The sequence below is a fragment of the Phoca vitulina genome, unplaced genomic scaffold (genome assembly GCF_004348235.1).
Source record: "Phoca vitulina isolate PV1807 unplaced genomic scaffold, GSC_HSeal_1.0 scaffold17, whole genome shotgun sequence".
Classification (NCBI taxonomy): Eukaryota; Metazoa; Chordata; class Mammalia; order Carnivora; family Phocidae; genus Phoca; species Phoca vitulina.
Window position 1 is genome coordinate 33,325,819 of NW_022589720.1, and position 12,693 is coordinate 33,338,511.

General features: G+C 42.6%; 1 protein-coding gene across 4 annotated transcripts in view; it reads left to right on the forward strand.

The window, feature by feature from the left end:
• The window catches only part of GHR (growth hormone receptor), a 603,240-nt gene that overhangs the window by 524,936 nt on the left and 65,611 nt on the right, over positions 1-12,693 (forward strand). For all 4 annotated transcript variants that reach the window (XM_032415198.1, XM_032415199.1, XM_032415197.1 and 1 more), the window contains exon 3: positions 2,522-2,587. In XM_032415198.1, coding sequence (XP_032271089.1) covers positions 2,522-2,587 — 66 coding nt within the window. The remainder of the gene's footprint in view (positions 1-2,521; positions 2,588-12,693) is intronic.

Consider the following 12,693-nt stretch of genomic DNA (forward strand, 5'->3'; position numbering starts at 1 on the left):
CCACAGACAGATTAGAGCTCTTCACCTGCCCAGGTGTGTCTCGCCTTGGCCTTTGTGCGGCGGTTCCCTTGGCCCCAACTGCCTTTCCCTTTCTCTCCCTTGCCTGTTCATCCCAAGTTCAGCACCTGTCTCAAGGAGTCCCCTTCCCCAGGCAGCTTGTCCAGACTTGTTAAGGGCCCCCCCCATCGCATGGCCGCTCCTTCCTATATGGATTTCTGCCCAGAAGACTGTGAGCTCGCCGAGGCCAGGGGCTCCAGCCAATCCATTTTGTGGCACCGGTGCTTAAAAGCTCCTATAATAAGTATGTCGGAGTTTTCATTAACTGCTTATTGTCACCCTGTGTTTGTTTTTCCCTCACTGCTCTGTGCTTACGTCTGTAAGGACATTAAGGACAGCTTTGCCGCGAATTAAAATTGGCAACTTAGCATGACACCTCTGTTTGCTATGAAGGCACTTTTATTTATTGTGTTTTGCTTTTGTAAACAGCACCCTTGTGGGGCTGGCGCAAATCTGTGGTGTTTCCTTGAGGTGTTTCCTTGTTCCTTTTATGTCGACTCATCACATATTGTGGAGAGTGTTAGCTGAGGACGACTTTTTGCTTTATGAAAATGTTACCAAATGCTGATACCATAAAGAGGAAAGCACCAGATGTCTGTCTGCAAGGAAAGCAAAATCCTGGTTTGTCAGGGGTGGCGAGGGCTCCCCAGACATTTCCGGGCCTGAGGTTTGGCTCTGCATGCTCCCTTGGGGCCTCATAATTGACCCCCACATTCCATCTCAGTCATCATTCTGGAGAGATTTGTCAGCTTTGCTGCTGATCTGTGCCTGGAAAATGGTGTCCATTAAGTGTTCCCAGTTTTAAGCTGAAAATTGAGACACACTTGCCAGTAATTTTGACCAAAATAACACATATGATCGTATGGCATCCCATGATTGACTTAATTTTACTCTTCCTTTGAGCTATCAAACGTTTCTCAAGGTGTATACAATTGTCTCGGAAACAGGTGATTTATAGTTAGAAATTATGTAAACTTGCCAAACCTCAACTGAGAATAATGTTTTAGTGCCCAACTTCAGGCAAAGGGTCATAAAACAGAGTGTTCTCTGGTTTGTAGCAAGGAATTGGAGGGGGGCATGTTCTAGATGATGGTAATAATAAAGACTTAGGCTATCAAGGCATCTAGTCAAGTAGCCTTGAGGTGATTTCCATAAAATGCAATTTTCCTTCTGGGCACATTAAAATCAATGTGTAATACATTATCTACTCTAGGTAAATGTGTATTGTTTGCTTTTTGTCATAATTCTTTATTGCATTTGGCAGCAAATGAGCTAATATTAAAATTTAGAGAGAGAATAAAAGAAATACTTTCAGAACTCATATTCATACATAATTTAAAATATGAACTCACCAAAACCCCCAAAACCTAGTTTCACTTGTAAAAATGCTCTCGCTAATATGCCCAGACTGAAAAGCTTACAAAGGTTAGAATTCTGCAGTGTTTAATGAGAGGCTCTTAACTTCATCTGTTGGGTTCTGTTATCATGAACACCAGCCCTGAGAGCTGCTTCCTACTGGTAGCTAGGTGGGAGGGGCTCGTGGAAAAGCACATTCAAAAGTGGATCTGGGGGGGGGGTGGGCAGGACCCACCTGCCTCTGAAATTCAGGGGGACAGGAATGGATCAGCTTCCTGCCCAGTGCATCTTTGTTTGGTTCCTTGCCCTTTTTTCATAATCAGAGAAAGATGTCTTAGCATTGTTTCTGTGGGTTTCTACTGAGGACCGAGAGCATCAGCAGTTTCCCCTCTTTCAGGTGGTGTTCAGAGTTCGTTGTAAGCCTGAACCACTTCACCCCTCTAAGGAGGTGTAGAATCCTAGGAAAACCCCTCTCCACCAAGCCCAGATAACAGTTGCATACTCTTGTAACAAAACAACCCGGTTCAGCGGTTCAATGACAACTACACTAATCCTTTTCCATTCTTCCTGTTTTCAATACAACATAATAGTAGTATCCATAGAATTATAACCGCTTTTAGAATCGATGACTCATTGCCCATCTCACGTCACAAAGTTCTGTGTCCGCCCTACCTAACTTTTCAGTTCCCCTCATCCCTTCCCCATTCCCGGGATTGCTCACATGTTTATTTCCAAGAATGAACTTGTTTGACCAAACTGTTTTTAATACGGTTTTGAAAAAAAAAGAATTTATGTTCCTCTCCATTTTCACAAGCAAGACTCAAGCTTGGACTCGAATGTTCTAGGAAGGCATTTTTCCATTGTTCCCGATCATGTCTAGAGACCAGAGGTGACTAGCACTGGGTTTCCGTGTGCTCTGATATTTAGGAGTTCTTTTTAGAGGGTAGGTGTGCTTTTAATTTTAAAAAGAAAGAAGGAAAACAAGAAAGAGAATTATTGTGAGGTTGGGCCAGGTCACATTTTGTCACTTGAAAGTGAAATTGTAACAGGGTCACATCAGACCATTTTTACGGGGATGCCTAATGGTTTTCTTCTCTCTCTGTTCCAGCCGCACCAGCTATCCTTGGCAGACCATCCCAGAGTCTGCAAAGAGTTAATCCAGGCCCAGGGACAAGTAAGAATTTCAGTTCTTTTTCTGTCATCAGTGATCTTGTCCATGCTTTACTGTAATTCAAGTTACCGTCCTTTCTTTGCTGTATTTGAGATTTGGTACCCAGATGAATGACTGATGGAAATTGCACAAATAAGCAAAAAATACATATTTTTAAAGGATGTCTTTTTCAGCTTCACTGCAAGGCTGCTTCTTTATTTCTCTAATTTGCTTATCCTTAGAGGTTAAGTAAAGCCAAATTAAGGAGAAGGGGAAAAAAAAGATTAGATAACATTGTGGACCAACAATTAGTTTATTGACTTTAGGAACCTGCCTCCTTTTACAAATTGGGTATTATATTGTCATTATTGTTTTGAGATATTTCTATACCTAGTGATCGCATTGACAGTTAAACTTGTCCCTTCAACCATATCATCTTATGCTCCAAAACTCTGCCTTCATGCAAGCTATCTCTTCTTGAAATGCCTTTGCACATCGCCCTCTTGTCTTCTGACAATCTCCTCCTCATCCCCAAGACTAAACTCAGGCATTAGCTCTGTGGGGAAGCTTCTCTAAATCGTCTAGGACCAAAGACTTGTTCTGCCTCTGTGCTCCCATAGAACTTTGTCCCGTGCTCCACGATAGATGTACTTCACGGGATTTGAGTGTATGTGTTAGTACCATGTGCAGAACTCAATGAGCTGTGTGGGCCACGTGAATTAAGTAATTATGTTTAGCTTTAAGACAAGGCCCACTTTTTATGCTTCTTCTAAATTCCTCACATGACCTAAAACAAATCCTCATCAGTCGTAGGTGCCTTTAATTAAATTCCAGGGAAGGATTTTCTCATCATTTGAAGTATATGCTGGAGTCCACACGACACAATAGAGGAAGGGAAGACCGTGCACCTAACTGAGCTTAACGCCATTGCTGTTTCATTGGCAATTCCGGCGTCTTGAAACCATAATTTGGATTTTATGACATAATTACAGAGTAGATTTCTAAATGAGATATAAATCCTTGGAGGTGACTCAAAGGGAAGGTTAGTGCTGTTTTTTTGCAAGTGGCATCCACTTGTCCGTTGTGCCAGGCCACAAACTCTTTACAACCCTCCTCCTGTTTTAGAAGCCTCTGACATGTTCATCTGCTCCCTAATTAATACGAGAGGTTATAAAAAGGGTGGCTTTTTAGTCATGTTTGGGTTATCCCAGCCAGTATATTTCAAAGCCTTCACGCAGCGGATGACGTGATTTATTCCTACTTTCTGCAAGGAAATGAAAAGGAATCAGTTAAAAATGTTTTACTATGTATAGAATTGTTGAATCACTATATTGTACACCTAAAACTAATATAACACTGTGTGCTAACTATACTGGAATTAAAATTTAAAACTTACAAAAGAAGAATGTTCTACTAATGGTGCATGTTGCATCCCACATTGGCCCCTCCTCCGCACACAAACATAGTACACTGCCCTTCACTTTCCCCTGAAGGGGAGTACAGTTCTTCCCATCTTCTTTGTGAAGTCACGGGGAGAGGAACCTAAGCATTGGACTTGTTGTAATACAACCTCTGGGTATGGCAGGTCTGTTGAAGAAATTCCTGCTAAGTCCTTTGGCATATGTTGATTTTCTGTCTTTGTGATAGACAAGAATCCTAGTTATCCCTTATCTGTGATATAGCACATAGATATTGACCTGCCCACACAAAAAAGAATACTGTCCTTCCAGCTTCCCCTGATCAAAAGTTAGCTCCCCTCTCTCCCAAGACTGATTGGATAAAGTTACCCCTGTCGGTGGGTGTGTCTATCAGCACTCACTTTCCACAGAGCACAGGCTTGGACACATGGCCACCTTTGTCATCTGAGCGTCTCATTGAGATGTGATAGACCCTGGTGCTCACGTCACCTCACCTTGTACACTGTCACTGTTTCACAAGCATTTAACTCTCTGCTGTGCACCCAGCACAAGCTCTGCACTCTGGGGAAGAAGGGATTGAGGAAGATATTGTCCTAACATCAGGGAGCTCCTGTTCTCACTCAGGAGATGATTTTACACAAACACCTAGTGTTCAACATGAAATGTCCTGTCATTACACAGTTATAAGTCAGACATTTCCTATGTGCACTTTTCTAAATTCTCAGATTCAAAGCAAAATCCCCATGAAGGAAAAAATATTACAACCCTCTCAGAAAAAATTCTAGACAGAACTGACCTAATGTAGGTAAATGCCACCCCACCTCTGCAGGCCCCTTGACTTTATTCTTGGGCTGTTGCTGTAACCCCTTCATCACTGTCTCCCTCCCCTCTCCTCCCCCCACTCATCTCTCCTTTCTTATATGCCAATGGCAATTATAAGAACCCAGCATATCACTCTGCTCTAAACAACCCAGATTTCAAACTGCAAACCTGTCCCAAGACACTGAAATCCAACATCCTTCCCCCCAGCTTGTAAGTCTACGCTACTTAGTACCCCCCTGGGACTTTGCTCATGTCATCCCATCTTCCAGAACAGTCCTCCTTCCACCTCACACCACATTCTGTAACTATAAATCCTGTCCGTACTTTAAAGCTCATCCAGGACCCTTTGACCCTTGGCCTGAGACCGTGCTTCCCTTCCCAGGCTTGACATTAAGAGAGATCATGTAATTTTATACCACTTTTAAGGAATACATCAGATGCTGCTTTGCAGTAGAGTTATTTGCATTTTTCTCTTATCTCCCCCTCTGGATTGTGAACAGCTGTATCTTATTCAGAGTTGTGTAACTCACAGGACCTAAAGTGGCACCTTGAACAGTGTAAGGAATAAATGATATTGCAAATAAATAAATTAAATGGAAGCAGCCTTAATAGCTCCCTGGTTACCTTCCCTACACTTAGCAAGTCCCACAAACACCCCTTGTCGTGGAGGCTCTTAGCTGGCTGGAGCCGGCAGAGAGCATCAGATCCCCCCACCTGTGTTAATCACACATTCATCACCCTGAGTGTTCCGGCGCGGAAAGGACTCATGGGAATCAAGTGGTTTATACTCTGAGGACAGCTTCCTTCCGGGCAAAGGCTACAGTATAGCAACAGTAGACAAGGGGTACGCACTGACCAGAGTCTGACCCAAGTGTGCGCCTCTTTGTCCCCTCACTGCTCAGTCACACAGGATGCACTTTGTCTCCAGATTTGGAACCACTACCCATGTGCCTGCCAAACACCTCTGTATCGAGAAGCCCAAAGTCTCCTCCCGATGGGTTTCCTATAGTGAGCTGGTGATGTAAGTACGTTCTAGCTGTGTGGACAGCCGTAACCATCAGCCCCCAGGTTCCAATGACCTTAGGTGCAAATCATAAACCTAATCCTACTGCTGAGCAGCATTGACAGACATATGTCGTGCACATCTTTCTGAAGACCTTTTTTTCCTCTCATTTTTAAGTCATTCCTTTTCACTGAATTTACTGCATCTTACTATGAAAGTGTAAATTTTGTGATCAGTGACATTTCCCCTTCAAATTAAAATAAGGAAAAAATATGGAAGTCTCACTGACTGGCATTTGGAGCATAAGTTAGTCCAAGGTTTTATGAAAACAGGCATTGTGAACATCAGCGTCAACGACTGAGATCAGAGTTACGTGTTGAAAGGACTCCAAAAGCTTATCCTCTTAGATGGGCACAACAGATGAATTGCTTAAAGTCTAATAAGTTCACGAACAACTTCCTTCACAATCATGAGTTACTTTTCAATACAAACATGATTATGGGACATAAATTTGATATAGTAGTTGTCACCTTTGCCGATCCTTATCTTCTGTTCTTAGCTGGACTCCTGTCTTTACCTGCTCATTTCTCTTTCTTACCTCCTGTTTTTCTCTATTCCAAGCTGTCCTGCTCTCTGCTCCCATATTCATTCTTCCCCCCCTACATCTGATGCAGTGGCTCTTCTGCCCCATCACCTTCAGGAGCACCCCCAGTTTTCTATGATATGAATAAACTCCTCTCCCTGGCATTCAAGAAGGTCCATGACGTGGATCCTCCATGATTTTCTAGCCTTATCTCTCTTGTATACTGTGGACACCCATGTCTGTGTCCCTGCATTTCCTGCTTCATCATATCCTTTCCCACGGACCCCTTTGCCAGAAATTCCCTCTTCTTTCCTCTGAATCAGGAACATGCTCCATGGATTTTGTCTTTAAGGCATATTTCAAATGTCACTTTATCCCATCAGAGGATGAGTACTTTCGTTTTGGAATCTCTGTAGAAAGAACTCACTCTGATAGCAAGACAGACCGCTGTAGCCCCGGATCTACCACATACTTCCTGAATGAACGCTCCTGAGTTGTATAAGCTATCTGTACCTTGGTTCTGTTTTGTTTTGTGTGTTTATCTCTAAAATAGAGATGCTGGGCGCCTGGGTGGCTCCATTGGTGAAGCGTCTGCCTCTGGCTCAGGTCATGATCCCAGGGTCCTGGGACCAGGTCCCGCGTCGGGCTCCCTGCTCAGCGGGAAGCCTGCTTCTCCCTCTGCCTTCCACTCCCCCTGCTTGTGCTCATGCTTTCTCTCTCTCTGTCAAATAAATAAAATCCTTATAAAATAAAAAAAATTTTTAAATAAAATAGGGATGCTAATAGTACCTACCTCACAGTTGTTGTGAGAATTAAAAATGTTGATATATTTAAAAGAGTTAGAATAGTACCTGGCCCGTGATGTTTATTGTATTCCCTCATGGCTCTTAGTTTATTCCAACAAGTATTAGGATTGAACTGGGTGAAATGTCCTGTACTCAACTGTATGTTGGACCTTAATATCATGTCATTTGTTTCAACCTTATGGGTTCTTTGGTCTGCTTTCTATTCCCTTGGAATAGACTACTATCATCAGGGGGAGGGGCTTTATCTTATACATCCTTGTATCCCACAATATCTGGGATGTACCTGGCACATGCCAAGTGCTTAATGAATAGTTGTTGGGTTTTGTACACACAAACAAAAGTAAAAAAATAAAAAATAAAAAAGCCAGGTTTCCCCCAATATCATAATTACTCTTTGGTCAGCACAGAGCACCTCCGTGCCCTTTAGCAGGCATTTATGAAGGGAGAGGGCTAAAGGTATACAGGAAGAGATATTTCTCTTCTCTGTTACTATAAACACATACCGTCTTTCCCAGAAAGCCTTCCATAGAACCTTGACTTCAGGTCATGGAGCCTAGGGTCATGGTCTAGCCTTGGGATCTGTCACAGGACATCTCTGTACCACCACTGTGTATCCTGTTGGCGCGTCAGCTGCTGAGGGAATAGTGGCCCCACTCCTGCCCTATTACACATCACTGCCCCCATCTGAGCCAAGTGACCTCCTCAGCTTTGAGGATCCGTCTTTTTTTTTTTAAGATTTTATTTATTTATTTGACAGTGAGAGAGAGAAAAAGAGCGCACAAGCAGGGGGAGTGGGAGAGGGAGAAGCAGGCTTCCCGCCGAGCAGGGAGCCCAATGCGGGGCTCGATCCCAGGACCCCGGGATCATGACCTGAGCCGAAGGCAGACACTTAACCGACTGAGCCACCCAGGCGCCCCGAGGATCCGTCTTCATCAGATCTTTTCAGCCTTAAGGGCTCATTAGCTGACAATACAGCTAAAATAAATGCACCCCCAGGGGAGTGTGTATGTGCGTGTGCGGGTGCATATCTTAGAACGTGCAGCGTTTCTTTGTAACAAAGAATTTGAGCTTTGGACATACTTTAGAGAGCAGTTCAGACATGGAAGCTGACATTGAATTTTTGACAGGCTACTGTTTATAAATAATTCAGTAAATGATTCAGTAAGTAAACACAGATTATTATGATCCCTTTTAAGAAACAGTGTTTATGTTGGCTCTCTCTTGCACCGGCCTAGTGGTAACCCTTCCTGACTCACCGCACTGATCTCCAGATACTGCTAAGCATCCTACAGATACTATCTCCCCCCCTCCTAGCTTCTCTGAAGTAGGAGGAAGACAGGTAGAATTATGCACTTTACACAAGAAGAAATGGAGGTACCGAGAAAACAGCTTTCGTAAGCATCTTAACCGACCAACAGGAGAGTAAAGAAGATACTGTCAGCGCAGTGTTTTGTACCTGTCCCTAGAGAAGCAAAATAAAGCATAGATAATGCATATTAGTGAAAATTCAAATAACAGTGTTCAGTTACCACGAAATATGGCCCTGGCAGTGACTTTTCTCCAGCCTGAAATACCCAGATAATGCCTCCCATTAGTTTTCAGGTCTGAGTGTCCTGTTATTATTATCATACATGGTCCTGTTTTCACATGTAATTGTTGGGAGGTGAGGATTCTTTGTAAGATAAATATTAGGCCTTAAATTTTTTATCCTCCTTCAACTCCCAGCAATTTGCTAAGCCCTAATCAGTGTCAGTGGTAAGTATATATTTACCACTTAATTTACAAGAGAACTATTCACTGTGCATATGCTTAAGCCAGTGGTAGTGAAACCTCTGGGGTGGAAAATAAGCCCACAGCTCAAGGCCAGCCTCCCCAAGTACCTGCAGCTCCTTGTTGATTGTAGACATATGTCAGGGTCTTTTATTTCTTTTGGAGTCCAAACAATAAGAAAATATTTAGAAATCTGTGGGCATAGGCCTCTAAAAGCCTTGACCTTAGAAGCGAGTAATTTTTTTTTTAAGTCTTAGAAGGATGATTAAGCATCTCCCTAAAAGTTCCCGTGGGCCTTTTTGTGCTCCATATACCCAGTTCCTAGTTTTATTTCTCTTCCAAAGCATAACACACATTTTTCAAGGATGAAATCCAAGATAAATGTTCTTTCACCCTTGGTGACCTTGGTGGGTGGGGACCGCTTTGTAGACTCTAGAAAGTTAAAGCGTCCCAGCAACGTTGGTTGTGACCTTTGAGTCCTCCTAGCCTGCAGCCTTCTGATTCACTGCTAGATTTTTCAAAACCAGCCCCGTAACCACTGCTCCCAAGGGAGCTCTGGTTTCTGCACACAGGAGTCTCTCTAGGGAAAGAACCCCTGAACTGGGCCCACACCAGCTCCTACTTGTGGTGAACAGTTTTTTTCAGATAATGTGCATGTGTGCACTGAGAAAAAAAACTTGAATTCATTATGTAAGTGTGCACTGATTTTAAAATATACAAATTAATCTATACACGGTGAAAGCAGTCAATACACATTTATAAAGATTTATGGAATTCAAACATAGGTGCCATTAAATAGTAGTTCAAGTAAGAGCATGCTTCATGGCAAATATATGCAATATGAAATAATATATATTGAAACCAAAAGTAACTCAAGAGGTGATTAATTACTAAATAAAAAACGTATCACTTAGAAAAGAAGTTATGCAACTTTCAAAGGGCTTTTTAAAATGTATGATTTATAAGAAACTGATTTGCATGTCATTTGCAATCTGTGATTCGAAATAAGCTATTTTCTTTAGAGGTCAGCAGTTATTTAAACTAGGGGTTGGCAAACTATGGTCCTCAGACTAGATATTTGTTTTTGTAAATAAACGTGCCTATTTGTTTCAGATTGTCTAGGCTGCTCTGGGGATCAACTAGTCATCATGTTTGTATTGCTTCTTATCTTTTAATCTCCCATAAAAAATTATTTCCTATTCAGTAACTGACACTAATGGGAATGCAGGATTCACTTTACAAATTTACTTCACAGTCAATTCTGAAATACACTGTATTGTAAAGTAAGATTAATAGTATCTGCAATCAACATGGACTCGTGCGTTGATGATGATGATGATGATGATTGGAGGTGGTGGCAGCATTGATATTGGTGCGCCATCAAATGAATGCTGAGCATCTGTAAATGCTCGGTGATGGACGGAATAGGCAATCATCTGCAGCTCAGCTGTCTGCATGCATCATCATTTTCACATAATATTTATCTTAGGAAGAGTTACAGTCAGCAGATCACATGGTTCTAGTGTGAGGACAGACTTGACTTTGCAGGTCTGTAAGTCTTTTATAAACAGCTGCCACTGAATTCATGCTGAAGAATAAAAACAGAAGACTCTCCTGTTAGGAGACGGTGTAACGTAAGAGACTCATCAACCTGAAACCTCACTGCGTCACCACAGATGTTATGATTCAGATGCACAGCCTTCATGAGGCCTCGAGGTGTTCTCAAGTGGTGTCCGTGTGTTTACCGCTGCAGGTTCTGGTTTTCCACGTGTTATGGAAAAGCAGCCTTGAACGCTTCTTTATTCTCTCTTACCATTCCTTAATAAATATAATTTTTAAACTCCAAATTTGGATTAATGTGAAAGCAAATATTTGCAGGAGAGCCCGTCTGTGCTCTCTGTTGTCAGCACGTACGGCTTGGTGCACCTGTCACCACGAAGCTCCCGCAGGGCAAACCCCAAAGCAGTGGAAAAACACCTGGATAGCATCCTTTCTGTGACTGAAGCTTGTCTTTTTCTGAATTCTAAAAGCTTTTGAAGTTGTGCATCTTTTGCATTAAACTCAAATGGCTTGTGTACACCTGGTGTCTTCCCTTCTAGATTGAAAGCTTTTTGGGGGCAAGAAGATAGTCTTCCTTGTCTTTATATACTCTGCCCCTTTCTTCACAATTTAAACAGGGCTTTGCACAAAATGGGAGCTTAATATTTGTTAAATGCTTATCATATGGCGTCCCAGGAATTACTTAAGAGCAAATGCAGAAGGGAAGCACGGGGAGAGATGTTAGTGTAGATTTCATGATATTTGAGTTTGGCTTCCCACCACCCCAGTCCCACACAACACACATACACACACACACACTGACACAGAGGAGTAACATAATTGTTTCCTCAAACCTGAGAGCAGTAGATGCATCTTCCTCCTCTGCCACTTTTCTTTCTCATCGGGAAAAGCAGACAAGAAGGTCCTACAAAAAGATTTTGCTAAGTGAAATAAGTCAAGCAGAGAAAGTCAATTATCATATGGTTTCACTTATTTGTGGAACATAAGGAATAGCATGGAGGACATTAGGAGAAGGAAGGGGAAAATGAAGGGGGGGAAATCGGAGGGAGAGATGAACCATGAGAGACTATGGACTCTGAGAAACAAATAGGGTTTTAGAGGGGAGGGGTGTGGGGGGATGGGTTAGCCCGGTGATGGGTATCAAGGAGGGCACGTACTGCATGGAGCACTGGGTGTTATACGAAAACAATGGATCGTGGATCACTACATCAAAAACTAATGATGTATGGTGACTAACATAACATAATAAAATTTAAAAAAATAAAAAATTTAAAAAAAGAAGGTCCTACAAAAGTCTTGGAGGTGTTTGTTCTTACCAGACAGTCTAACAAACTCTTACTGGTTTCAGTTGGTGTCACAAGCTGTGTGATGAGTACTTTGGAGTTTGGGGAGCTGGAGACCATGAGCTGTCTTAGGTGGATGCATCCAGCATCCTGCCAATAGGCCACAAGCTCCAACTTACCCATCTATAAATGGAGGGATCAACACCTATCTCGGAGGGTCATTGTGAGGAGCAGATGGGTACATAGAAAAATTCCTGGCACAACATAGGTACGGAATAAATGTTAGCTATTTGATTATTTTTACTACTGCTGTTGCTATGGTTACTACTTCTATTACTGCTCCTGAAAGAGTAGTAGCAGCCTGGGTCCCTGGAAGTACCCTACCTACCTCCTCAGCCCCTCACCAAAGCGTATCTCCAGTTTAACTCCATCTGTACTTTCTGGGGGGATAGGAAGGAGGCTGGATCTAGTATAGAATATCTCACATCGGAGTAGTATATATTTTAAGAACTAAGATTCTCACAGACTCCAGAGAATGTTTGTACAGCCCAGTTTGAGAATACTTGATTTAACAAATTTTAATGTTTGGCATTTGTCTTTCCATTGCCCTTCAGAGGCAGGGAAGCAGGGAACATTGAAGGGAAGCCCCGAGAGGCTTGCCAAACTCCAGATGCCAGAAGACAAGACATGGGCTCCCAGGCAAGAAAGACAGATGGAGAGGTGCTGGGGAGGAGAGCAAAAGGGCAGCCTGGAGCCTGGCCTGCTTGCTTCACAGGCAAGACTGGGTAAAATGTTTGGCACCTAGTAGAATATTATTCCCTTTCCTTCCTCTTTTCCCTCAGACCGTCCTCAGGTACAGAAGAAAGGAGACTGTACACATCACTA